Source organism: Phalaenopsis equestris, unplaced genomic scaffold (assembly GCF_001263595.1).
Source record: "Phalaenopsis equestris unplaced genomic scaffold, ASM126359v1 Scaffold000002, whole genome shotgun sequence".
Taxonomy (NCBI): domain Eukaryota; kingdom Viridiplantae; phylum Streptophyta; class Magnoliopsida; order Asparagales; family Orchidaceae; genus Phalaenopsis; species Phalaenopsis equestris.
Window position 1 is genome coordinate 67,147,931 of NW_018164444.1, and position 20,726 is coordinate 67,168,656.

Genomic DNA, 20,726 nt, shown 5'->3' on the forward strand with positions numbered 1-20,726 from the left:
GCCACTTAAATTTTATGTTGCACCTTTCTCAGAACAATTTTATGCAAATTTCGGTGAGATATTTTTACCCAATTTTACTCATTTTTTTGCCTTTTTTACTCACTTAAATGAATCTCTCTCTCTCTCTCCGTCTGCATCTCTCTTTGATTAGGCAATGATGTCCGTCTGCATCTCTCTTTGATTCATCTCTCTTTGATTAGGCAATGATGATTAAATCCAATGTTGAAGGTTGTCATCTCAGCGTTTTTCATGCCTTGGCGATGGACCTGCTTGGACAGCCTATGCTTTCATGGGTAACCGCTGTGTCAATGCGCCATTTGTAGAAACAAGTGGATATATATGTTTTTTGATGAACTAAGGCGAATCTGAGCCTATGACACTCTGTACCTTAAAACTTTTCTATATCTTGAAGCGGTTAATTGGGCCTTAATGTGGATAGATTTTTGCCATTAATCAGAAGTTGTAATCTTTCTTTGCTCCATTTTTTTTGCTTTTGGCTGGCCTGTATTCTAATTCCACCTAGGGGTGTAAACGAGTCGAATAGAGCTCAAGCCACATGTGAGTAATATTCGAATTCCATGCATTTGTGGTAGAGAAATGGTGGGGTGGTTTTGCTTGCATTTGTTTTGCGATTCTCTCTCTACATCTTAATATCTTCAGGCAACTGAAAGAGGACCTATGGACTATGTGGTGGCTGGATTTATGCTGTATTTAATCTAAATACCTACCAAACCAAAATGACCGGTGCAAATCCTACAGAATTTATACTCCTGTCTCTCCGTTTTTTATTTAATACCAGACTTAACAAGTCCGCTTATTAGATTGATTTTAGATAATGCAGAGAGATTTGGATGTGTAAATGTGTAAATATGTAAATCAGAGACTTAGCAAGTCTTTCTATTGTTTTAATTATTTTCTTACGGGTTTAAAGTACAGGGCTTTCTTAGGAAATCCGAAGTGCTCGTGCAGTTACAAGAATCATTTTACTTCGGAGCCTCATTTTGTAAAGTAAAGAAAATTACATAGATGGAATCTGGAATGTTGCTATTTAAAACACCAGCACCACCTATCATCTATTTTTCAACATCTCACCAAAATATAGAAATAACAGCATGTAACATCCTCCTTTTTGCCAACGTTACTTATTCCTTTTTTTATTTTTCGGGTATAATTTAGCAAATAGAACTGCTTCTGCTTCGACTTACTCAAACATTTTTATGGGTGTAAAGATGAAAGTTTAGGTGTTAGATGTGTAAAGACATGATGTTTGTGTGGTATGTGTGTGTGTGTTTAGGCTATGATGATAAAATCAACATGGAAGGCAATCTTATCCCTATCCATGGTGTTTGGGGGATCTCTTCTTTTCTCATGCAATGGTGGAGCAGCTTGGATGACCTTATGTGTTGGCAGGTAATTGCTGCATCAAGTGTCATTGGTAGAGAAGATGTGGATGTATCTACTTTCCTAATGCCATGGTGGAGTAGCTAGGATGAACTTATGTTTCACAGGTAATCTCTGCATCCAGTGTCATTAGTAGAGAAGATGTGGATGTGTCTGCTTTTCACTGTTTTTTGATGGAATTATGGAAAACCTGAACTGCTGCTTAGATAACTTTTTTTTCTACTTTCCTCATTCCATGTTGCTTAAAACTTTTTTTTCTCTATATTTCGGGCCCTTTTTTGCGGTGTTGCATAGATATGCACACTTTGCATGATTTTTAGTATTCTTTATTTTACAACTCTTCATCTTCAAATCTAGAACTTATAATCGATGTTGAGTACTTAAATCTGCACTTGGAATGACCTTACAATCTTTATATTCTTGAAGATCTCTTCTTCTCATAAGAAAATAATCAATTCGTGTTTTATTAGATCCATTCATGTAAGTAATAATATGCCATTCTCTTTTCTTGAATAAAGTATTAGCAATAACAAAATCATATGCTAAAACATATCTAATATGGCTCTATCTTATTCATTAATCTAATACTTATGCAAATTTTTTTTTTTTTTGCTTCCTTTTTCTATGGGGTTTTGGCTTGGAGTGGAAAGGAAAGAAAGGCAATGGTTTTGGATGCCATCATCCCAATGATATTCACTAGCTTTAAATGTTTTTCTTAAATAATAATAATAATAATAATAACACACACACACACATGAAAAAATATTGCGTCCGGGCTCGGAGCTGTGTCCGGACGTAATATTTTCTCTACACACACATACAAATATATATATATAAATATGAAATCAAACTGACCCCATATTTTTCATATTTTAAATGAACGAGCACTATACCTCAAACCGGCTGTTTGTGGAGCCGAAGGAGGTAGACTTGAGTTTCGGTGGTTTTTGTACTCCGCAATCTCGCCATTCTAGTCCTGGCTAGCTCTAATCTCAAGTTTATCGCTGGGTTGTCACAGAAGTGATAGTTTTTGGCAAAATTGCGAGGGTTGGGAAGGGATGGGTGAGAGTTTTGGGCAGGAGCGGGGAAGGGGAAGATAATTTTGTGATTTTAATTTAATTTTAAGTTAATTTTCATTAATTTAATTGATCAGTAATTAATAATGAATTAATGTGCTACCGTGCATGTCTAAGTGTAATACACCTTTTCTTGCATGTTTTATGGTGAGATTGTGAGTCCGAAGTGCTGTGTAAATATCAAAGTTTAGATATTAGAAATATGAATACCTAAAAATTGCGTGGCATGTGTGTAAATCGCTCAATATTTTAGTTATATAGGTTTGATCCATGTTCAAATTTGGGTTCAAATCAGTTTCAGAAAGCCAAAAATTTAAGTTGTCCTATGATGCTAGAGTTCTCATTTGTTGTAATTTTGTCCAAAAATGATTTTTTGGGCATGTTCTATAAAAGAACACATACTGGCAACATTTGGCTGAATATATATATTAAGAGGCATATGATTGTAAATTTCATTATGATTTTTTTATAGTATTTACATATCTAGCTCGTCATGAACATATGCATGGAATGCTTAGCCACCTCTAAAAAGGGCATGGAATGCTTAGCCACCTCTAAAAAGGTTAGTGATAGTGGCATTTTCTCTGTAATATTAAGGATATGTGTGCTGTGTTTGTAAATATGAACTTTTAGTTTTTAGATATGTAACTACATGAGAATTGTAATGCAAGTAAATGCCACTAAAATGTTATGTTGCACTCATCCAGGAACAATTTTAAGGATAGTGATAGTGGCATTTTTTTTGTAATATTAAGGAGATGTGCTGCGTTTGTAAATATGAATTTTTAGTTTTAGATATGTAACTAGATGAGAATTGTAATGTAAGTAAATGCCACTTAAATGTTATGTTGCAATCATCCCGGATCAATTTTAAGCAAATTTCATAGAGATATTTTTACCCATTTTTTTGCCCTTATGATCATCTGCCGGTTTGCCGTCACATATGATTGAATCTTAAGATGGCTCAATTTGTATTCTGCAGTTCCAAAATAATAATGCTAAACATGGCATATGATTGAATCTTAAGATTGCTCAATATGTACTTTGTAGTTCCGAAATAGTAATGAAGAATCTATAATGACTACTTTCTTCATTAATTACTCCAAAATCATAACCACCATGAATATTTCTAAATCTTCTACCACTCTATCGACATGTCCATTTAAATCTCTTCCAATAATTTTTTTTTTCTTTAAAAGATTATTGTTGATAATATTTCTAAATTTTCTACCACTCTAAACCTACTTGAGTAGCATAAACACTTATAATATTAAAAATCTTAGTATCAACAATAATCTTAAGAGCTATAATTCGATCTCAAATTATATTAATTTTTACCATATTATCTTTCAAATTCTTATCTATAATTACACCTATACCGTTTCTAGTGCGACTCCTACCTGGCTATCAAAGTTTAAAACCTAAGTTATCAATCTCCTTAGCATTTTCTCAAACCCATTTTGTTTTTTGAATACATAAATAAGAGGAGTTTATGGGTTCTTTTATAGCAACTTTTTTAATGGCTTTTTAGATAGTCGTGATTATTCAATTTTGACTCATTGTTTTGCGATATTTTTATGAATAATTCAGTCGTGATATTGAGCGTTTTACAAGCCGAGGAAAGTTTATTGAAATTTCTTTATTGTGCATCGACAATGTGCCAGCACAAATCTCGATGAGAGTCTATCATAAAGCAAAAAAATAAACCCAAGGAAGGCCTACATGCAATTTTGGCTCATTTATCCAACTTGGAAGTTCATTTATCTAACTAGACGTAGTGGTCCAAATCAAAGCCAAGGCCAAAGAGAAATTATATTGGCCCGCATGCCTATCTGTCTAGTCTTGGCGGATGTTTGTATAATGGGATAAATTTTCGCCAACTTTAGCTTACAGAGTGCTCGGTGCTGTTTTAAATATTACTCTCTCATTCACAAATCAAAGTAGAATACCTTTAGAAAAAATATGGGTTACAACCATGACTGTAATATAGCAGATATAAAGTCAAATATGTGTGCATCTTTATATATATGTGTGTATGTATCTATATATATATGGATTAGTTTGATTAGTTCCTTGCAATTTTGGCAAAGTTGAGTTCAGTTTTTTGTTTCCTTTGTGTGTGCAGCTGTTGAATGTTCTGTATATTGATGCCAGAGGATGGAGGATGATTTAAACTTGAAATTCTTTTTGTATAAATACGTATATAAAGTGCTTCATCTTCAAAAGAAAACTCAGTAGTGTAAGTGCAGTTTAGAGTAACGCTTTAACATTATGATAAAACTGATTTGTTTTTTATAAAATATACATGGTTGAGTATAGTGGTCACTTTTTTTAACTAAATCTCGGAGTTTCATGAATTTCTCTCCTGAGTATGTTATGGTGATTAACTTGAACATTGATGGCCATCTTTTCCTGCTTGATGGTGCTCCTGGGATCGTTGCTTTTCTCAAGGGTTGATCATGTTGCAGCTTGGATAACATTTGCCTGGAGGTTTAACTGCTGTGTGAATGTGCTCGTATAGAAAATGTGGATGTATCTGCATTTTAAATGAACTGAAGCGAATACGAGCCTACGATTCCCCGTTCTCTTTTCATTTTTGTATGACTAAGCAAATAATTAGGCATTAAGTGGAAGGATATTTGCAATTTGTCACTTGTCATCTTTGTTTTATGGGTGTGGCTTGTTCATGTTCTGTTTGACTTTGATTTGAATCATACATATAATGATGCCGCCTGATAATCAGTTGCGTTTCACTATGTGAAGATAACGCATTCTTATAGGTTCTTTTGTGGCAGCTTTTTCAATGGTTTACTAGAAAGTTGCCACGACTGTTTGATCTCAATTTTTTTTTCTGCTTTTTAGGAATTGTCAGTGGGGAGTTTGAACTTCTAACATTGATATATGCTAGAATGTTTTATTTGTAAAAAATGCTGCTCTAACTTGTCACAAAAAAAAAGGAAAAAACGTTCTCATATACGAGGGAGCTACAAGGAGCTATAGACCATTATGTACAAAAATAGCAAATGTCTAACCCCTGTACAAAGAATGTAAAAATACATTGATAAGATTTAAACAAAAAGTTACGCCCTCTTGCTCTTCCACGTCTCTGCCACGTCTCTGCTCCTCCTCTGTTGTTATGCTCTGCCTTGATCGTCAGTCCGATGGCATAATGGTTTGTTGGCCCAATCATGGATTGGATCATTAACACTTGCTCTCAGTACTTTGGGTGTTAGATATCTAAATACATATGAATACGTAAGCTTTCTTTCATTATTATATTTTGTGTATTTATGTGTGCAATAAATTAAATAAAAAAAGGGGAAAAAGGAAATACTTAAGAATTGTGACGGCGCTGGAGCAGGTTGAACGGCCTATGCATATGAAGGGAACCATTGCTTTTGCGCGTTAACAGTGAAGTGCTGATCAGCGGATTTGCTTTGGTGTTGAACAGTGATGATTCTGAGCCCTCCAACTCTCATTTCTTTTCCCACTTTTTCTCAAACAGGTTTTCTATTGCTCTGTATGCATACACGAGTAATTCTGCACTCTGTGGGGCTTGTTTGGTAGCAGAAATTGAGCAGGGTTTAATCTAATGGCATTTTTAAATTCTACAGATTCTTAAATCCTGTTTTCCTCCATTTTATTATAAATCCTGGATTTAGTAAATCCTGTTGGGAGACAGCTTTATCGGATTTGGAGAAGCTGAAACGCATTCTGCACGCTGTGGGGCTGTTTGGTAGCAGAAATTGAGCAGGGTTTAATCTAATGGCAATTTTAATTTCTGCAGATTCTTGACTCCTGTTTTTCCTCCATTTTGCTATAAATCCTGGATTTAGTAAATTCTGTTGGGAGACTGCTTTATCAGATTCAGTGAAGCTGAAGGGCCTAAAGGCAGATGGAAGGAAGGGGGACAAAGATAAGCGTTGCCTTCCAAAATGGTTTCGTGTTGGAGTGGGTAACAGGTAGGTTGATTTGTGGCTTTATTTAATTTAATAAGTTAAATGATATTTATGAGTATTTTCATGCACGCCCCATATTTTTTTATCCATTTACATGCCAAAAAACTTTTGCGTGAAGAATTACAATGGCTTCATTTTTCCAATTTTAGCTTTTTTATGGCATTTTTCATGCAAAGTCTTGAGTTCTCTCCCCATCTGGATAGTCTGTTTTCCTTGTTATTATTTATCTTAATGGATTTATCATGCAGATGATTTACGATGGTCTACTTGGGTTAAATACCGTTATGGATATACCCTACAATGGATTTACTAGAACCTACTTGAGTTGAACCCTTTTCATTTGGTCTGATTATTCTCAATCTTCATGATCGGTTTGGCTTGTTTGGTGATCGACAGTTCGGTCATTTTGAAAAAATGGGCTAGGTTCTCTAATCAGGAATTTGTGTACACTATACATTCCACAATTCTTATATCTTTACATATATTTTATATGCATATCACTCAAATTATTAACATTAAGTCAAAAATTCCACGAGTTTATGACATCAAAGTTTTAAAAGTGTAAATATCAAATTTGGGAGTTACATATATAAATACATAAGAATTGTGTGGCATATATGTAAATTTTCCCATATATCAATGAAATTTTACATGCATCACACTTAATTCTTATATGTTTACATGTTTATCGCTAAGTTTTAATATTTATGCAGGCGTCAAAGATTGAGATGGCTTCATTTTTCTTATTTTGGCTTTTCTGAAGCATAAAAGGTCAAATTTATCTCTCTTATTTTCTCATTATATATATACTCAGATGTTATGGGTTCTTCCGGGGCTACTGCTTCAATGATTTTCTTGGAAACTTACCACAATTCAATTTGACTGTAATTTTTTGACTTTTTATGAAATTTTAATGGTGAGTTGAACCTTGTGCAATGTTAGAATATGCTAGCTGAGGAAAACTGTTGATCTTTCGATGTACCTATGTATTTACATATCTAATTCGCAAACCTTGATTTTTATGTTAGCCTTTACAATTCTTGTTTGTTAAGCTTTGACCATTATGAGGCTAATAGAGTCAGATCTCTCTCTCTCTCTCTTTCCTAATGATAATGAAATGCATTTTGAAGGCCATGATGCATGCCATATGGAGATGTAGAATTTATTTATTTATTTATTGTGGTGCTGCATAGATTTGGATTCTTCTCATGCATTGGCATTGGAACAGCAGCTTGGATGGTCCATACCTATGAGGATAATTGTTGCTTCCATGATGTTTTAAATGGTACGCCGTCTTTTGTCTTTATTTTTTTGAAAGGCTTTTTTTTAAATCTCTAAAATGAAATAAAAAGAGAAATTTTATATGCATACCCCCATAACCTTGAGTATTATAGGATTGGGTGGATGGACGGATCGATGAAAGGCTTTTTTTCGAAATCTCTAAAATGAAATACCCCCATGCCTCTTAATTATTATAGGATGGATGGTTGGATGCAGCCGAAAATTGGCCTCCATTTGAAGAAAAAATTAAGAGAATTAATGAGATTTTTAAGTGGATGAGATAAAGATAAGACACTACCCAGAAATTTTTCATCTTTTCGTGAGAATTTTTAGATATGGAGTTCAAGGTTTTTCAGAGGCGGATGCTCTTATGGTTAATTATCTTTGCCATTACCTCTTTGAGCTTAAAGTGGATAATGGGGGAGATGGTGCTGAACCCGATTGAGATTCTATGGTTCTGTTGGTTTTTGGTCTCTACTTATTCAGAGGACCCATCCTCATAGAAAGATCATCTTTAGCTGTCATGGGTTGCTTTTTCCAAAGAAATCTTGTAGACCTGCGATTTAAGTTTGTTTAAGGCTGACAAATTTATTGATTTTAATTTACAAAATTTGCTCAAGTTTGTAACCCATGCGGGGGCTTTGGGGTTGTTGGGATGATTTGTATTGGAGTATCACTTTCTTCGAAAGAAGTGCATCCAATAAAATGAGCGTTTAGCAATTCATACAAAAAGAAAGATATATTATGTGGTTCACAACTTTCGAGTAGAATACGATTGGGACAAATTTTCAATGACTTTTTAGAAAGGTTACGAAATTCAGTTTCACTGTAATATTTTGTCTGCTTTTTGAGAAATTTCAGTGATATGATTGAAATTTCTACTATGTTGGAATTTGCTAGCTGCAGAAAGTTTTTGATATCTTTTGATTTACATATGTATCACACAAATTTCTTATGTATTTACATTTCGAATGCCTAAATTTCAATATTTAACTTGGCCTGAAAGATAAGATGGGTTATAAGTCATATAAAGTCAATTTTCTCTCTCTATACATACATGCTTACATACACATGCACTCACAAATACACACACATGCACTCACAAATCCGCACACACATATATACACCAATGTTTTGGGTTCTGTCGTGGCGGCATTTTCAATGATTTTCAAAAATGTTAGTTATGGCTCATATACCATATAAGGGACAGATGCTGGAACGAAGCGGAGCGGGATAATCTGTCCAATCAGGGGAGTTTCATTATGTACGCCCCGCGGTACGGTACATGGGTAATTTTGTAATTACATATTATACTTCAGGATTTACTTCAGGGCTATATAGATGCTTGTTTGTAACCCTAAGGTGTATCATATATTATACTTCAGGATTTACTCCAGAGCTATATAGATGCTTGTTTGTAACCTTAAGGTGTATCATATATCCTGTAACATTTTTTTAGAGTAGAAAGAAAGTCGTCGTTCTGCTCCCGATGACGTAGGCATCTTTGCCCCGAACCTCGTTAAATCTTTGTGTTCTTTTGAATTTGTGTTGATTTCTGTTTTTCTTCGCCCTAATTTCTCAACAAGAAAGATACCGCAATTCTGTTGGACCATAATATTTTTGGCAGCTTTTCAAGATTGAAGTTAGTTTCTTGGTTCTTGTATCAGCTCTTTCATTGGCTTACCAGTGAACTGCAATTTTTTTTTTACCGTTACCTAATAATCATCTCAAAATCGCTGAAAAATAGTGCAGGGTGAGGAATTTATTATTTCTTTCCTATATTGGTGTTGATGGTTCTCATGAATGATATTTTATGCGTTTTTGTTTAAGGTAATTTTCAATTTTATCTTCTATTATCATCATGAGAAGCTAATGGAAAGGCCTGTATATAATGTATGTGTAGGATTTTGCAGATCTCTCGCACCCTTCGGACCTCATTGCCTTCCTAATTTTCTGAATGGTAATTCTATTTTTTTGCCTAATTTTCTGAAGTATTTTTTTCAGATTCAATAAAATATCAAATGAAATTAAAAAGGATTTAAATGCATGCCAGTTAATTCTTCATATAATTGCATGCCAACACCTAAAATTTATTTAGTTTGGCACGAAATATTACAAATGCTTCATTTTTTTTTCAATTTTTGGCTTTTTGTGGCCTATAACTCTCTCTCTCTCTCTCTCTCTCTCTCTCTCTCTCTCTCTCTCGTGTTTTTTATATATATATATATATTTAGAAAGAGAAAAGAGAGAAGGGGGAGGATCGGATAATTGCTCGTGAACAAGCTCTTATGGGTTCTATTTTGGCAACTTCTGTATTCGCTTACTCAAAACTTGCCAAAGTTGTGTAATTCTTTTTTTTTTTCTGCTGCTTTTTAAGAAATACCAGTGGTGAGATCCATCTATTTTCATATCTAAAATCTAGAGTTTGTTTGATATTTATATTGGCTGACAATAATTTTTTATTATATTTCTTAAAAAGAACTAACAGTGCTATGGCGATGGAGATTCTTGGAAGGCTTGTGCCTTTGTGTTTGACCGCTGCTTTCGTGAGTTATAGGTTGATGTATTTGTTTTTGAATACAACAAAGCTTTATCCGACCAAGTGGGGTCTGCTACATGAATCCTTTTTCTCTATTGTGTCCTATTGTGTCATATTTTCATTTAATTTTAATAAATTAAGATGATTTTTTTATTCCCAAGTTTTTCCAGGTCTACCTTTGTCTTTCTTAACATAAGTCAAATCTAAAACATCTACTCTCCTAAGCAGTTCATCAGATGGTTGACGTTTAATATGACAAAACCATCTAAGGCTCTCTAATTTTGTTTGTCACTGAAGCTACCCTAAACCCTATCATGGATATATTCATTTCGCGTTTTGTCTCTTAAGTGAATAGTCACTTATTCACATAATCATTCTCATCTCGACAACACTCAACTTAGTTTTATGCTTCTCTTTTAAAGGTCAACATTCAGCGCCATAGAGTGTTGCAAGCCTCACTATCATTTTGTAATATTTTCCTTTCAGTCCAAGCGGTACTTTTATATCGCACAATAGGCCCGATGCATTCGTCTACTTTAACCGACTTGAGTTCTACTAATAACATCCCAATCTATATAACCGTCATTTTGAACAATGGACCCAAGATATCTAAAGTGTTCGCACCTTTAATAGATCGATCGCCCATAATTACAATTTTATCACTAGAGCTGCAGCTATTAAAATTACATTCATCGTATTCAGTTTTAGTTCTACTTAAAAAAAGGCCTTTAGAATAGGAGCATAAAACTTTGTTCTTGAACTAGCTGTCAAAATAGTCTCCTGACTATTTACATGAGTCATTTTAATTCCAGACTATATGAAAGTGTCAAATTAATCTCGGACTCTTTATATTGGAGCTTAAATAGTCTTTGTTCGGGATGATGATTAAATTCAACATGGAAGGCATTCTTGTTCCTATACTAGATGCCTCAGAGATCTACTTTTCTATTGCGATGAAGCAGCTTGTATGTTTTTTTATCTTTTTACCTTTTTTTTTATTGGATTGATCCTTGTACAAAAGCTGCAAGCTAAGGCACACCCAAACTCAAATGGTATGCATAAATACATCAGTGATGGTGGACTCCAGAAAAAAACTATTGACTCAAAAGAAAACTTAGAGGAACTTCTGCTGTACTGTATGTAATTATTTCTATTTCCTTATTTTAAAGAAATTATATACATACACGCACATATATATAGACACACATATCCAAAAAGTTCAGTGTAAATCTAACAGCGATCCATTGATGCAGATGAGGAAACATGATGAAGGGAGATCCCCCTTCAAGGAGATTACAGGACCTATCGAGCTAGCTGAGCCATGTTAACCGAGTCAATTGATGCGAGTATGGTCGACCGGTATCAACCATGCAACTCAGCTGGAAGCTCATCAGAAGAATGCCTGAATTATACGAAAAATACCTGATTCAATACAGAAGCTTATCATACGAGAGAGCCCACTCAAGGGAAGGTCTTCGACAATCCAGCGGAGATGAAAAAACAGCGGATAGGAGGGCTGGTGGTAATGAGGCAGCAGTTTGTTACTGTTTTATATTTTCCAGATGCTGTGCTTATGCTCTTTAAGCTTTCATTGTGGAAAGCAAAAATTAAGAGAGATTTTATTGCAGTTGATTTACTTGTGTGAATCAGATTTTTGTACACTAAAACCAAACACTAATTAGACGAACTAATAAATTTATTTTTCATGTAAAATTGGATAACATTCTTACTTTTGCATAATAATGACAGTAAAGCTTCTCTGTTTAATACAAAGCAAGAGATAAACTTTTGTCTAATACATAAAACTATAAAAGCAAAATCTATTGAGATTTAATCGAAGGCATGAGGTTCATCTTTATAATGATTTTAATATTAAAAAAATTACTAATGTATTGATACAACGTTTTGCATTGTAAATTATCACATAAAATTAAAAAGGAAGTTTTCATACTGTTAGCTTGGATCAGGGTGCCCAGGAAACAAATAGAAGGTATAGAGCTTTTTTCAGTGGAAAGTAGGAGAAAATACAATAAAGAGCAGTAAGAATGTTTAGTCCTTGTTTATGATATGAACTGCTTATTTGTAGGAATGGGTCAGTCATATAAAATTACAAATCAATCCCCTTATTAGTAGCTTTTAGAGGAGTTCTATTCGAATATAATAAGAATAGCGGATCGATTTGATCCGTAAGAGGTTTATCCACCGCTTCCCCCGCAATGACTGTCGATACATTATCTGAAGCTTGGTAATCCACTAGTCGGTCTGAGAGCTGATCGTCATCTTATGGGGATTTGTTTGGCACATTCTCCTCGGTGACTGGATCCAGGTGGCTAATCATCCACTCCTTTTTTCGTCGGTATGTTCAATTGGTAGTTAATTTTATCCCAATCATTATTTTCCTTGAGATTCGTGTTGATATATTTTTTATATACATATTTAGTTTTGCAATTATCGTGTTCTTTGGAAACTGCAAAGCACACAAGGATAATAGAATCTTTTTAACGCATAAATAACAATTAAATGACATTATTGCGCGATAATGTATTTGCCTGAATTTTCGTGTAGACCATTATAAATAAGCTATGAGATATGGGAAGTGTGGGTATTCATTCTCTTTTCCTCCCTGCTAATAAGGACACTTTTTAAGACCATGAGCATCTTGCAGACTAAAGCTCGCAAACCAAACACGAAGCGGAAGTCGGCGAGCGAAATTTGTATAGGGGAGTTATGCAAGGACGATTGAATTGGGACTTTGGGTTTCTTCGTAGGCTCACTGTAGGAGAAATGTGTGGAAGAAACTAGAGGGGTTGTTCCTGCTCAAGGGGGAGGAATATTCATTCAGGCTGCTGTGGGGGCCACAACTCCCCTAGATCTCGAGGAGACGACGGTCGAAGCGTGTACTCAACTTCAAATGAAGTTTCGAACTCAATGGGTTTGCGAGCTTTAGCCTAGCTTTAGGTCTCAATCTTACAAAATTACAAATCAATCATCTTATTATTAACTTTTTAAAGGCGCATTTTCGTAATTACAAATTATATTCAAATATAATAAGAATGACGGATTGATTTGGTCGATAAGAAGTTTGTCAGCCGCTTCTCCCGCCACGACTGTTGATACTTGATCTAAAGCCGAGTAATCTGACAATCAGCCTCAGAGCCACTCGTCATCTTATAGGGAATTCTTTGGCTCGTTCTCCCAACCGCTCAATCCAGGCTTTTTCGCTAATCAGCCACTCCTTCGTCTGTCAATAGTTATGTCTGATCAGTTCGCCCGAGCGATTCATTTTCCTTGAGATTGGTGATGGCATATTTTTCATATACACATACATTCCACTCAATTTCTACATTTTTACATATATAACTCTTAAACTTAAGCATTAGATTATAACATAAAAAGGTTTAATTACTGGAAAACTGAGAGCCCCTGACAGTTTTTTCACAATAATATAGTTCCGGGAATATGGTGTTTCTTGCCAAGTACTGATCAATTCACATGAAACGATAGCATTATGTACTGTTCTAAAAAATAAAAGTAGGCCACAAACACAGATAATTCACATACTTGAGTCAATCTAAAATATACAATTTCACATATAAAATATTGCTTCGATTCAAGCCAGCAACTTTGTTATATCTCTCTCATTGGAAGCCAAATTTAAAAGAAAGTAGCCGTTAATAAACCCTCATAATGCACATTTTGGGGACCAACAAATGCTCATTAAGCCCATGCAAAGAATCTATCAAATGCATTCTAAGAGATGCTGGTCCTGTAGCCTTTTCCATGCCTAACTCGGCTGCAACCCCAAAGATGGAGAGTGCACAAGCCGTTGCCTCTAAAATATTTGATTGCTCAATTGCAATGAAGGCGGCAATAAGGGCTGTGACGGCGCAGCCGGTTGCAGTGATCTTCTGCAGCATAGCAACACCATTCTGGACGGCAACTACTATACGGCCGTCTGTTATGAAATCAACAGCTCCTGATACTGCAACAATGGCACCACTGGATTGAGATAGAGATTTTGCAGCTTCGAAAGCATCAGAGGATTTATGCGTGCTGTCTGCTCCCTGTACAGAGGTTTTTATCATTACCAATGATTCAGGCGTGATATAGAAGAATACAAAAGATGCTTTTTTGGCATTCCATAAGGAAGTATGATATACTCACCAAATAATTCCACACATTTTATTATTATTATTATCATTGGTGATATGAATGCTTACATGACAGGAAAAAAAAATTTATTTGGGGATTGAGGATTATTAGTGGGAGTTTGAGTGGATGGTGAAGAAGTCTTTCTGATTTTTCATGGTATTTCATGATCAGTCATTTTAGGGATTTTTTTTTTCAATAAATATATACATTTAAGCATAACAACGTGCGAAAATATAAATACAAACCGCATAATAAACACAATTGTATCTGCAGAGTTTCTTATGTATTATAGACATTGTGGAGAAAATACGGACAACGAGAGTGTAAAAGGTATTGTTCTATAAAATTGTAGTTTAAAAAAGGCATATTTAACAATTTAAAATAAAAAAAAGTTACAGTTGGCATTATCATAAGGGCAATCAACAATTCATCTTTTCATTCTGAAAAAACAACATACTTCACTGAAAAAAATGCATAGCATTCGTTCTCCATTTACTTGAGTCAACACTGATATTGATATATTAAAGCTATGCCTAGTTCAAATGAGATTCAACACTGTATAAGGCTGACAATTCACTAGAGTTAGATAGCAATGTGTCTAATATTATTTTCAAGTATTTTTAAAAGATAAAATAGAATTATTGTTCCAAGAAAACTGATAATCTTTTTCAAGTGTTTCTGTTAGTAACTTTCGATGGACTTCAATCAAATATCATATATAAATTACTGGGTTGCCTTCTCATTATGTTTGTAATCAAATAGCTTTGCTTTATCATAAATCAAAATATAAAATACAATTTGATAAAAAAGATAACCAAAAGGGCATATGATAGTTAAGAAAAATTGGCGGCAATCCCTATATATTCTTTGAGATCAGTAAAATAAAAGAGTTCTTGATCATACATGCCATTCGTCTCAAGATAAATGTAAAGGTTTTAAAACTCATTCTGACTAAATTTTAGTTAGGATATCGTGAACCATTATTGTCCTATGATAGTTATTATAAATATAACGTTGAATCCTAAGTGACTAGATTTATTCATTAGGGAAAATTTTTATACAATTTAACCTATTCGACAAGCATCTGCATCACTTGCTTTTTCCTGTGTAATAATGACCTGATAACGACACCATGACATGGAGAAACAATAGCCTTGCTAGTAGAAGCATGATTGAATGGTTGGGAGCACTAACTAATTTCTAAAAAATTACATGTGCTCTCTCTCTCTCTCTCAATGCAAACACACAAGTGCAGAACTACAGATTTGTGTAAGCATATTGCAAAAATGAATATTCAACAAATCTGGATTACCTTATCCTAACTATTTGTAGTTAGTTTTAGAAGTCCTTATTTTCAATTTGTTCTTGATAAACATTACACTAGATATTAAACCTAATCTTCATATAATACTCCAGGCAACCCTTTTTTCATCTTATTAGCTACAGACCAAATGCTTGTATTAACTGTCATTACTATTTATTAATTACCCATGGTGTGAACCATAGTCACTACTGGGACTGAACAGGAATGTAGAGAGGGACAAAAAAAATAAAAAATAAAAACAATTAGCTTGCACTGAAAAACAATTTATATGGCAAAAAACAAGTTTATAATTAGAAAAGTTTGCCAAAACACCAATCTAAGCACAACATTATGGCCAATTTAAGCAATTTTCGCCCTTTGTTAGGACCACCAAGGCCCTAATGGACAACTTTTGAACAAGCTCTTCCTAACCCAAAATCTTGTGTCCATGAGCTCCAAGTTGGTGTGTTCTTAACTTGCCAAGTCCAGACCTATCAGGTCTCTCCTTGACATCATCTCTACTAAATGTAGAGTCAAAATTTTTACTAATTGAAAACAGTGGATCTCTTGAACATGAAAATCCTAAATGATGCTGCCACAAAGTCTCAGAAGAGATTATCACAAAAGGGATACCACTACAAAAGTCTACAATAAAGAACAAAAAATTTTTTTTTTGGTGGTTAATAATATTAACAAAAGTGAAATTTTCAACATATAGACTCGTATAATTTTTATTTATAAAGCATCTCGTAATCATAAGCAAATAAAAAGGTGAAAGAGAGAAGACAAAGAGAGAAGGGAAGAGACATAAGTTCTTAACTTTTTATAGTTGAGAAGAGAAGAGAAAGAGAAGTCCCTCCCATATCAAATGAATTCAAATATGGGACCCTACATCCTAAAAAGTCCTAAAATGATTGGACATGGGATTTACAATCAAATTCAATCCACCACATATCCTTCTAAATTTGTTGTCAAATAGAGGTTAATAAACTGCAAGAAATTCTGAATAAAGGTTTAGAGGATAAAGTAATTAATCAGAGAGACTCAAATTCAATATTGAAATTAATGAATTAAGAAATTCTCCAGGGTAACAAGAATATTGAGATATTGGCCAGAACTATTGAAAAAGCATTTTTATCATATTGACATAAGACTAAGCCTTACTTGGAAGGCAACCTAAATGTTATATTGTTATATTTTGCTTGTGTTTGCATTTTTTACTTTAGTTTTAAGTGTGTGCCTAAGATGAATATTCAAATTTTGTTTTTTTGTGTTTTCTGCCTCAACACCGCCACGCCCCTCACTAGCGCCACAACACTCTTGCTTCTTTTTTCAGCACGACAATGTTGCATGCTAGTGTCACTGTGCTAGGTCCTCATCATATGTGGCTTCATCCTGACACTCTATCCAAACCCTTTGAGCGTCGCAGCGCCCCACCTCAGCATTGTTGTGCCCAAATTTAAAAACAGATGATCAACACAAAATTCAACGTGTGCATTAAATCCCTTCAATACCCTTGAATGCCATAAGCCCTAACAAGCACCGTCGCGCTCCTCACAAGCGCCATAGTGCCTTCTCAACATTTTAGCACCATAATACCATCATTTTAGCGCCACGGTGTTGACCCTCTTTCTTATATAAGGAACCCTTTGGCCCCTTCTTTTCATGCAATTTTTTTTTCAAGCTTTTGATCCATTGCTGGCAGGTAGAGGACCAAAAGGTCATTCATAGTTTCAAGTAGCTTTCTTCGTCTTAACTTTAATTTTCTTTAAGTTTTTTGCAGCTTTCTTCGTCTTTAACTTGTCGATTGGAATCCATGACCCCAAAACTAGAGTGAGAAATGCCAAGTATTGAGGCAATCGCACAATACAACGATTTCATTGTATCAAAAAAGCCCATTCCTGAAAGAGGATTCATTGATCCTAGTTAGGGTTGTTAACGATCTGATTTCGAGTCAAGTTGGGGTCTGCTCAAATAGATTTAGTGCGGTTCGAAATCGGCTCTTGACTAGTTATATTTGATTTCGAGTCGAGACGGCTCAAAATTAAATCGAGCTCGATCTGCCTCAAAATCAAAACGAATCAACTCAGATAGAGTTATTTGGATCTGTTTTAGCTCAGAATCGGCTCGATCCGACTCAAAATTAAAACCAATTGACTCAAATTGAGTTAATTGGATCCGTTCCAATTTACAATTGGCTCAAAATTAGCTCATGGCTCGTTATATTCAATTTTACTTAGCATTATATATATAATTGTCATAAATAAAAAATACTACAAGCTCATATATAGTTAGTTCGAGTCGATCCATGTATGGCTCAAAATCGGCTTGAAAAAAATTTGTTCAAAAGTCGGCTCATAGCTTAGCTAGTTTATTTCAATCTAAGCCAAAATTTAAATCGATTTTTCGAGTGACTAATGGTCTTCGAGCTAAATTCACAGCCCTAATCTGAGTTAGGGTAGAAGGTTTGATTGTGAGAAGAAAGTGGGAAAAACTATTTCGTGAGATTTAGATTGTTTGTTGTTCGTGAATCCTGTACTAATCCTGCAGAACAAAAGGAAGAAAAAGTGTTTGTTAGGGGGCAACAAGCTGATTTCAGCCCTTCAAAGATCAATTCAGCAATGATCTTCTGTTGCTCGTTCATCCATAGAGGTTGAATATCAAGCCCTGGCGACCGCTGCAGCGGATCTCATATGGATTCAGAGGCTGCTTGCTAAGTTCAGAATCCCTGCAGACAGTCATACCACCACACTATGGTGTGATAACGTATCAATTATTGCATTGGCTAATTACCCAGTGTTTCACGCTCACACAATACATCTTGAGGTAGGTTTTCAATTTATTTGTGATTGCATAAACTCTAATCATATTGATGTCCATCATATTAACACAAGTGATCAACTCGGTGATATTTTCACCAAGAGTGTTCCAACACCTCAATTTCATACTCTTCAGAGCAAAATAACTCTTCCTATTGACTATCAATCTGAGGGGCAGTGACAAGACAATCAAGTATTTTTGCTAATTCATCATAACTACAGCTTCGATGGTTAGGCTGCCTGCAACTCTGCAGCAGGGGGCAGATGTATCGAATGAAATCAGGACAGTACGCCTGTCCTCTGCAGATAACCAATTCTCACATTCTGTTATAAGGAAAATATACTCTATGGGTTTATATCGAGAGAGCTGTGGCAATTAACAGGTGAATGAAATAACAAATCTGAATCCATGCTTTATTCTAATTGTTGTGTATAGGATTGCATGCAGGAAATGAGCTTGGCAGGTTGAAGAAATCATCCAGCTGGAAGAACTCCTTCCAGCTAAAGAAGCTAAAGAAGGTCTTAAGGTATTGGTGGATTACTATTAACATCATCAATTTAATATATTTTAAGTGACAAAAAGATGTTATTTGATTCGATCCCTTACCTTGCTATTCTTTATCCTACGCGCGGAAGCCAGCGCTAGAATCTCCGATGCATTACCCCTAATCACCGCCGGCCGAAGCTCCAGAAGGCCGATACACCCTTCCATCCGAAAATCAGACGCAGATACGGCAGCAGGGTCGAGAACCCATGGCCGGCCGGCCGCCTCCGCTGCGACGGCAGCGGCGGCCCTCATTGAGGAAAGCCCGTCTTCGGAGAGGGTTCCAACGTTGATGCAGAGAGCACCGACGCCAGGAGTAAAATCGGAGATCTCCCTCAGCGACCAGATCATCGCCGGACACGCACCGGCGGCGAGAAGGACGTTGGCCATCAGATCCATTGAAACGAAGTTTGTTATGCACTGGACTAACGGGGCTCGTGATCGAAGCTTCTGAAGAAGCTCCCATCCCCAAAGGCCCCATTGATGATCCAATTGATGAGGCAACGGCAATTGAGGTACCTTTCCGGCAGGCGCGGTGGCGGTGGTGTCACTTTCTGGGTCCATGCGTGCGGAAGGAGACGCTTTGCTCTTATCTGTTGTGGAATAAAAATCAATATAAATTCTCTCAAATAAAAATATGTTAAAATCCTTCTTAAATTAATTGGAGATTTACATAGATACCACTAAATTCTTATATATTTAAAAATTCTATGATAACAATTTAAATTAAATCAAAATATATGGGTGAAAAATACACATTTTACTTCAAATAAATTAATGTTAGAATATTTTGGATGTGGTCTATATAGTAAAATATATAAATAAAACTAAAAATATAGAGATAGTATGATAATTATTAAATGATATGTATGTAAAATATCTTGAGTTGTACAGAGTTATACGAGTGATGAACCATTTAGGTTACAGTTGGTCACGTAGGTCGTGAGGGTCGAAGTAAAAAATTGCACGAGTTCTTAATCATATAGGGCGTGGTGGTGAACTTTGACACGCTGGTAGGGCGCGAGGACAGAGTCAGGAGCTGCACGAACTATGAACCACGTAGACAGTAGTCGGTCACGTAGGCCATAATGACGGGCTATGATGACATTCATAAGTCGTGGGGGCCGAAGTCGGGAGCTGCGCAAGCTATGAACCTTTTAGATCGTTGTCGATCACGTAGGCCATAGTGGTGAGTTGTTATGACGTTCATAGGTCACGGGGGTCGAAGTGGGGAGTTGTACAAGATATGAACCACCTAGGTCATAGTGACAAGCTGTGACAGCATCAATAATTCACGAAAGCCGGAGTCAGGAGTTGTACGAGCTATGAACCATGTAGAACATATTTAATCACGCAAGTTGTAGTGGCGGGTTATGATTACGTCTATGAGTTGCGATGGTCAGAATTTGGAGTTACGTGAGCTATGAATTTTATAGTTAGTAGTTGGTCACATAGTCTGTGGTGTGCGAGCTGTGATGACTTTTGTAGGCCACAGGGTCCAGAGTCGAAAGCTATTCGTAATATGAACCATGTAGTTTAAAATTGGTGATTAGAGGTATATTTTTTTATCACACGGACGAGAAGAGGTTATACATTTTCTCGGGTTATAATGACTAAGAGAATGAGGAATTGTTGCTCCATGGTGGGGAGCG

General features: G+C 35.5%; 1 protein-coding gene and 1 long non-coding RNA gene across 3 annotated transcripts; one reads left to right on the forward strand and one right to left on the reverse strand.

The window, feature by feature from the left end:
• The first annotated feature begins 5,755 nt into the window (after positions 1-5,755).
• On the forward strand, positions 5,756-11,955 carry LOC110033611. 2 transcript variants are annotated; one of them, XR_002294961.1, is made up of 4 exons: positions 5,756-6,439; positions 7,150-7,207; positions 7,630-9,677; positions 11,278-11,955. It is a non-coding gene; the product is annotated as an uncharacterized LOC110033611 (long non-coding RNA). The 2 variants fall into 2 exon arrangements; XR_002294966.1 differs by having other exon boundaries at positions 7,668-9,677.
• Positions 11,956-13,817: 1,862 nt separating this feature from the next.
• On the reverse strand, positions 13,818-19,688 carry LOC110033619 (hydroxyethylthiazole kinase-like). Its single transcript, XM_020737658.1, has 2 exons — positions 19,138-19,688; positions 13,818-14,320 (listed from the first exon to the last, which is right to left on the reverse strand). Exons 1-2 carry the CDS (start codon positions 19,636-19,638, stop codon positions 13,928-13,930), a joined length of 894 nt encoding a protein of 297 aa, XP_020593317.1. The 5' UTR covers positions 19,639-19,688; the 3' UTR covers positions 13,818-13,927.
• Positions 19,689-20,726: the final 1,038 nt, after the last annotated feature.